The 7,828-nt window shown below is 37.6% G+C and overlaps 1 protein-coding gene across 1 annotated transcript; it reads left to right on the forward strand.

Moving 5' to 3' along the window:
* Nucleotides 1-6,115: 6,115 nt before the first annotated feature.
* LOC113291738 lies at nucleotides 6,116-7,497 on the forward strand. The gene is made up of 3 exons (XM_026541235.1): nucleotides 6,116-6,377; nucleotides 6,480-6,676; nucleotides 6,913-7,497. The coding sequence occupies exons 1-3, from the start codon at nucleotides 6,116-6,118 to the stop codon at nucleotides 7,495-7,497; spliced, it is 1,044 nt and encodes a 347-aa protein (XP_026397020.1).
* Nucleotides 7,498-7,828: the final 331 nt, after the last annotated feature.

The following is a 7,828-nucleotide window of genomic DNA, read 5'->3' on the forward strand; positions in this document are numbered from 1 at the left end:
AGTCACAAAAAGAACGATAAGAGACAGTTGCTGCTGATATTTAGACTGCGCTGCGACCCACGGTTTGCGTCTTAGACACTGGTGATAAACGACTGCCCTCGCGAGTCCGTTCTTCGTGTTCTTGGTCTTCATCAATGGCAGCAGCAGCAGCAGAGAGAAATCATGGTTCTCGACTCTGCAGCGTTCCTTCTCTCCTCCCAACTCTCGACACCCTCTCTAGTACTCCCAGGGAACATATTTATACACCTACAGCTCGTTGAATCTCCCTCAATTACTCCATATAATCTTCATTACTCGGTGTTTAAAGAAAATATCTTCCGAATATTTTCTTCTCTGAAATGATTCTCCACGCGTTATAATCTGTATTTCTTTCCTTGTTTAACAACTACACACTCCTTCCTACTGCTCGGGACATCAATCATGCACTTAACACGCTAAAAATCTTCTCCAAATCACGTAATCCCGTGAACTGTTCTTATTATGCTCGTGCTGCCCTGATTTCTTCTTGTGAGTTATTTAGCCAAATTTGATCGATCTAAAGACCCATAACCTTCCTTTCTAGCCCATAAGAAGATACCCAATGAGTTTCAGCCATTGAATCGGCCTGCCATTACTTCATTTCTTCGATCGAAAATTCTCCTGTGCTGTGAACATTTTTCCCGCCAAAATCGATATTCAAATGTAGAAGAGGGGTGTCCCCTATCCTGAACTGGGGTGCGAATAGCAGCTGCCTTGGGGTGACCTGGGGGTGCCCCTTAGTAATTAGGTTACCCCTTATCCAAAAGCGAGAGTCCGAATAACACTTGTCCTCCGGGTGCCAAAATCAACTTTTCGAGCCGAATTTTCCAAAAATATTTATTTCCAAAAAATACCTACAAATACATAAAATAACAAAATTAGTACAAAATCGAGTGCCAACAGTATATAGTATTGAGATCAAATTAGACACAAAAATGTGTCTATCAAATACCCCCAAACTTATTATTTGCTAGTCCTCGAGCAAAATTTATTCTTGAAAAGTGACCGAGTTAATCTCGGTGGGTTTATCAGAGGTGTACCCACAAAAACCAATACTCCAGACCCTATCTATCTACGCGGAACCTTGGAAAGCACTAAATAACCTCCTTGGTTGGCATACAATTGTTGATTCTAAGAGGAAGAACCCTGATGCGAAATTCCAATTGTTGTACACGAGTTTGCACTCAAGCATACTAAAATTCATATAAGTGACAGAGCTCTACTAAGATAGTTTCACGATGCACATCATACTCGGAGTCAGACTAATCACATGAAAAGATTAAGAAGATGGAAAAAGAAAAATGTAGATGGTTGAAAAGTGAACGGTGTTTCCCATATCTGTCTGAAGGCCTCTGCCAAGATGAACCTAACCTAAATGACTGAGATACCGGTCTGACTAATATCAACACACTGGCATATACAAGGGAACCAGCGGTCAATAACTTAAATCTAGATCAACAAACTGGCAAATACAAGGGAACTAGCAGTTGACTACACAGAACAATAACCCCTTTTTTTTTTAACTTAACAGCATGAATAGATCTTTTTGATCCAAGCGCATGCTTCTTGTCAGCAGATTACACGATAGTTCCCACGGGTCCTGCATTCCACGCTTGCTTAGGCGACGGAAACAGGGAGAACACACACATATTGCTATCCAAGTGTTAGTATTTATTCCGATTGGTCTACTGGTCTGGTTTATATATTTTTTTTATTTTATTTATTTTTTGAAAAGGTAACTCAGTCAATCTATTTCACCCTAGCAAAGGTAACAACTTGAATCGTGTGCCCCACCAAATCACTTGAAATAAAAGAAAACTAAAAATAGAAAGTGAAAAGGACTCGACGAGATATGGCGAAACTATAATGTTAATTCTAACACATGAGCTCTGTGCTTTTATGAATAGACTCTATAGATGTTTCCATCTAGTCAGATTGGTTCCTCAACTCCTAAAACAAAAATGTTTCCATCCACTTAGATTGGTTAGTGCTATCCTTAATAGGCGTAAGTTTCTAGGCTCTGGAGTTTATTTATTGCAACTAAAAAGTTTCTCCCATACCCCCAAACTTAAATCTAACATTGTCCCCAATATTCTAAAGATGAAACTAAAAGCATGAACAAGGAGAAACTGTTACCATTTGAAGCGAAAGAGTTAAGGACAGATATTACCGTGTTGCATGAGATTGGGTTACCTCCCAAGAAGTGCTAAGTTTAAAGTATTTATCCAGATGTAGGAAAGGTTTAGTCAACTCGAACCGTATAACAGTAGCCGGAATAACTGTGGGTCTTTAAAACCAAAAAGAGATGACAACAGGAAATTGCAGTGAACCAAGAAAATGAACAAGACTAGCGTGCCCTTACCTAGTTTCCTGATTAATATATTTATATCTAATTGTGGTTAAGGTTCAGGTTCTATGAAAGGGTCTAAATAAAATATTTTTCTTGGATGCATCTCCTCATAGATTGGATCTAAATTACTAGGTCCTAGAGTCTGGAAAAACTCAAATACGAACTTAGAATCACGAAGTAATAACCTAAATAATTGCGGATCCTCTAAGTCAATCAGATATGACTTACATAATTGACCACAATGAGAGTAGTGGTCATCCTTAAGCAAATGTGTCGATTCTAATTTCCTAAAGCATTTAGGTTTAGTCTCACAACTTAATATTCGACACATTTGAAATCTATATGTTCCCACATTTGGAAGAAAACTATTTGGTGGGAAAACAAAATCAATCTTGGTATTATTGCCTGGGTTAACCACATCAACCAGAGGATGGGTTTCTAACAGTTGAGACTCTTGTTGGATATCATTAGGTTCTGGAAAACGAGTACGAAGATAGTCTCGTAAGATGGGTGAGGCATTGATGTCAAGTCCCAAGTGAGGGATATTTTTAAGAGTTAAAGAACATGGAGAATGATAATCACCCCCAAACTTAGAGTTTTCGGCGTCTCTAGGTAGACTGGTCATAATCTCCCTAATTTCTAGGTCATCAGATTCCTGAAAGTGGGCGATTGATTTTTCTAAGTCAGGTTCATCCCCGCTAATCTCTACGAGTTCTTCAAAGACTATTGTTTCTAAATCGTTTGACTCGAAAACAGTACTCTCAAGATAAACTGGTTCCTCTAAACCATCATCGGTTTCGTAATCATCGTCTAAAACGGGGGTATTTCTAGTCAAATCCGAGTCCTTTTGAATAGGTAAATAATTATTAAAATTATTTGGATTTGAACTAGAAATATCATTATAATCATCATCACCATCCTCCTCCTCCTCATCATCACAATATAATTTTTGATATTCACGAATTCTCAAGCTTTGTTCCCAACTACATGGTCTATGTTTATAATATTTCTCATAGATCGTTAGAGGTGATTCCTCAATAAAAGTTGGAGTATCCATATATCGCTGCCCACGCATATATTCACCAAGAGTCATTTCCGAAGACGTCTCTTGATAACGAGAATTTTTAGACATATATTCTCGCAACGTCATCGCAGGTGGAGTCTCCTCAAAAGGATTCATCACCGAAGAAATATAAACTACAGAGGGATTTTATACAATCACAAACAAGGCCGACTCGACTCCACCAAAGCAAACCTAAAGATTTCTAGCAAACAAAAAGCATGATGGCTCCACTTAGATTGTTTCTAGACCAGCTTCTATCTTTCGAAAGGGAATTCGTTGCAATTTGAGCAAACTCCTCTGGAATCAATCCGAGTCAAAGTAAGTTGAATTGAGGAGAGGGAAGCTCAGTGGAGCTTTGATACCCAAGGCCTCACCGCTATCACAAGGCGGCGCAGTCACGCATTCAACTCACATAAACCATCATGAACTTTGGAGTGTGCTTAAAGAGCAACCAATATTTTTCGAACGAGTTTCCTATTAATCTCGTTACCCTATCGGTCTCGTTCTATTCCAAATTTTAAGCTTGGGTTCGCGTTAGGTTTCGTTTTCCTAAGGCGGGCAAGAAGGTAACGGTGATGAAATCCGAACCCTTATCTTGTTTAGGCCAGGCCTTGCCCTTTACTAGGAAAATAAAGACAGTCAGGTTCGTCCTCAAACAATTATCACCTTAAGGCAGACAGTAACCCGCTTGCAGGAGATTCGCGGGTGTTTCGATTGGACTTACCTCCCGTATCAGACGGGCGATGAACCGTTGTCGTCGACTCGGGCCACGACTCCTATGCCGTGTGCGAGCCCGAGGGGCCGAGACGATATAGTAATCGTCGTCCTTCCCTGCACACAGTTTATATAATAATTTTTTTTTTTAATAATAATACCCTTCCGTAGGGTTAAAAAAATAAAGTCCAATTGTTTAAAGTCCAAAGTCCAAAAAAAAAAAAATTACAATTTTCCTCACACACTCTAAAAAAATTAAAAATTAAATCCTAAAATTGTCTTTTTTTTTCTTCTCTTTTCGCTTTTCGCTTTAAGATTTTTCCTCTCCAAGTCCTTAGTTTTCACTTTGAACCTGCAAAATAAAGAAAAAAAGAAACATAAAAAGGAACAAACAATTCTAAAAAAAATAATAAACCTAAAAAAAAAAAATCAATCTATATACAAGTCCGCGTCGGCGGCGCCATTTTGTTGTAGTTTTGAAAGTGGTAGTAAAAGTTCGTTGCTTGGACTTGTAAAGATTTAAAAATAAAAAAAATATACACAATATTTGTCACAATGGGCGAGAGGTACTGGGACTAGGATTCCGCCAATTTCATTTCTTAAGGTTCAAATAATAATTCTTTTATCAATAATAGCTCAAAAAATATATTAAATATATCGACTCTAATTTATTGCCAAGATTGATTCTCAAAATATTAGGTGTAAATGTTAAGCATGGGACATCAAATCATCTAAGCTAAGCATGACCCATCAAATCAAATCACAACTAATTAATTTAAATCATAATTTCAATTAAAATTAATGCAAAAGTCATGAAAAGAATTAAATATAATTACCCAAGTGTGAAATAAGGCTTCCTTCATTGCCCCAGTGTTGGGATTTAGCTTCTCATATTAATCATAATCTCAAAATACATGTATGTTGCTCAAAAGTTGATTAAAATGATAAAAATGAGTAAAACAGTGAATGTACGACCCACAAGAGGAGTCACAAAAAGAACGATAAGAGACAGATGCTGCTGATATTTAGACTGCGTTGCGACCCACGGTTTGCGTCTTAGACACTGGTGATAAACGACTGCCCTCGCGAGTCCGTTCTTCGTGTTCTTGGTCTTCATCAATGGCAGCAGCAGCAGCAGAGAGAAATCATGGTTCTCGACTCTGCAGCGTTCCTTCTCTCCTCCCAACTCTCGACACCCTCTCTAGTACTCCAATGGAACATATTTATACACCTACAGCTCGTTGAATCTCCCTCAATTACTCCATATAATCTTCATTACTCGGTGTTTAAAGAAAATATCTTCCGAATATTTTCTTCTCTGAAATGATTCTCCACGCGTTATAATCTGTATTTCTTTCCTTGTTTAACAACTACACACTCCTTCCTACTGCTCGGGACATCAATCATGCACTTAACACGCTAAAAATCTTCTCCAAATCACGTAATCCCGTGAACTGTTCTTATTATGCTCGTGATGCCCTGATTTCTTCTTGTGAGTTATTTAGCCAAATTTGATCGATCTAAAGACCCATAACCTTCCTTTCTAGCCCATAAGAAGATACCCAATGAGTTTCAGCCATTGAATCGGCCTGCCACTACTTCATTTCTTCGATCGAAAATTCTCCTGTGCTGTGAACATTTTTCCCGCCAAAATCGATATTCAAATGAAGAAGAGGGGTTTCCCCCTATCCTGAACTGGGGTGCGAATAGCAGCTGCCTTGGGGTGACCTGGGGGTGCCCCTTAGTAATTAGGTTACCCCTTATCCAAAAGCGAGAGTCCGAATAACACTTGTCCTCCGGGTGCCAAAATCAGCTTTTCGAGCCGAATTTTCCAAAAATATTTATTTCCAAAAAATACCTACAAATACATAAAATAACAAAATTAGTACAAAATCGAGTGCCAACAATATATAGTATTGAGATCAAATTAGACACAAAAATGTGTCTATCAAAATCCCGCTTTTAATTTTATGAGTAAACTTAAGAGATTCAAAATTTGTGTAAAGAAATGGAACTGGGAGGTCTTTGGAGACTTGAAAATCAAAGTCAAAGAAACCGAAGATGAAGTTTTAAAAGCTGCATTGCTCTCAGATGCTCAACCAGAAGATGTAACTCTGCTTAACAGTCTAGTAACTGCAAGAGGAAAGCATGAATTGGCAGCTCAACAATACAATGAATTACTAAGATCAAAGTCAAGAATAAAATGGGTGAAAGAGGGTGGTGCAAACACAGGTTTTTTTCATACTTCAATTAAGGTTAGAAATGCACATAATAACATAGCAGAACTTGAAGATTCACATGGTAACATTGTTGTTGAATAAAACCAAATTGCAGATTTATTAGTGAATTATTTTAAGAAGAAATTTGAACATCAGGAAGTTAGTTTTGAAGAAAGTCTTTTTGATCCCATTCCCAAGGTAATAACTGATGAATATAATGCACTCATGGATGCGCTGCCTTCAGCACAAGAGATTAAAGATGTTGTTTTTCTATGGATCCAAACAGCTCTCCTGGACCTGATGGTTTTCCAGGTAGTTTCTACAGATTTTCATGGGAAATTATATGCAAGGATTTAGTCATTGCAATACAATATTGTTGGAGATGCAGATTTATACCAAAAGGGATGAACTCCAATTTTCTATTTTTGCTACCTAAAATAGTTGATGCTAGGAGAACTGATCAATTCAGGCCAATCAGGTTGTCTAATTTTTGTTTTAAAATCATCACAAGAATAATCACAACAAGACTACAATGATTTCTACATAAGGTAATATCTAGCCAGCAAGGTGCTTTCATAAAAGGAAGAAACATCCAAGAGAAAATTGTGCTTGCTTCAGAATCGGTAAATGAAATAGATACCAAAAGAAGAGGTAGCAATGTTGGTTTGAAGTTGGACGTAACTCAAGCCTTTGATTCAATGAGTTGGGAATTCATTTTTGAAACACTAAAGCATTTTGGCTTCTCTCAAGTGGGGATTAATTGGTTGAAGATAATTTTTGAATCTGCAAGGATTTCAGTACTTGTAAATGGAGGGCCATTTGGTTTATTTGAAGTGAGAAGAGGACTCAGACAAGGAGATCCATTATCTCCCATTCTATTTGTGATAGCTGAAGAAGTATTGAGCAGAAACTTAACCAAAATGATTCAAGAAGGCTTAATTCAAACAATGGTTAATAGAAATGGATGTCATCCATCTCACTTAATGTTTGTAGATGACATATTTATATTCTGCAATGGGCACAAAAGAACATTGGATAACTTGATGGGCTTACTAATGAGATATCAAGCTGCATCTGGACAAACAGTTAACAGAGAAAAAAGCAAATGCTTTGTTGGTGGGGTTACTGAATAAATAAGAATGGTAATTGCAGGAAGATTGCATATGGAGCTTTCAGAATTTCCTGGGAGTAATCTTGAGCCCTGGAAGAGTAAAAACTACTTAAGTTTGGGGAATAGTGGAAATGCTACAAAAACAACTAGCTGGTTGGATTGGTAAACTCCTTGCATTCTCAGATAGATTAACTTTAAGAAAATTTGTGCTCTGTAGTATTCCAATATAGAACATGTTTGTCTACAAATGGCCCAAGTATATGATTAAAGAATGTGAAAAGATAATCAGAAATTTTCTATGAACCGGTGATCCATTCGTGAAGAAACTGGTAACTGTAAAATGGGAGGAAGTA

This window comes from Papaver somniferum, chromosome 6, assembly GCF_003573695.1.
Source record: "Papaver somniferum cultivar HN1 chromosome 6, ASM357369v1, whole genome shotgun sequence".
NCBI classification, from domain to species: Eukaryota; Viridiplantae; Streptophyta; class Magnoliopsida; order Ranunculales; family Papaveraceae; genus Papaver; species Papaver somniferum.

Excerpts from the sequence above, each read along its gene's own strand:
- LOC113291738 (XM_026541235.1), top strand. The coding sequence starts at position 6,116 with ATGAGTAAACTTAAGAGATTCAAAATTTGTGTAAAGAAATGGAACTGG. Across the intron at positions 6,378-6,479 it reads AGAGGGTGGTGCAAACACAG|ATTTATTAGTGAATTATTTT; the intron begins GTTTTTTTCATA and ends ACCAAATTGCAG. Across the intron at positions 6,677-6,912 it reads TGGACCTGATGGTTTTCCAG|GTAATATCTAGCCAGCAAGG; the intron begins GTAGTTTCTACA and ends TTTCTACATAAG.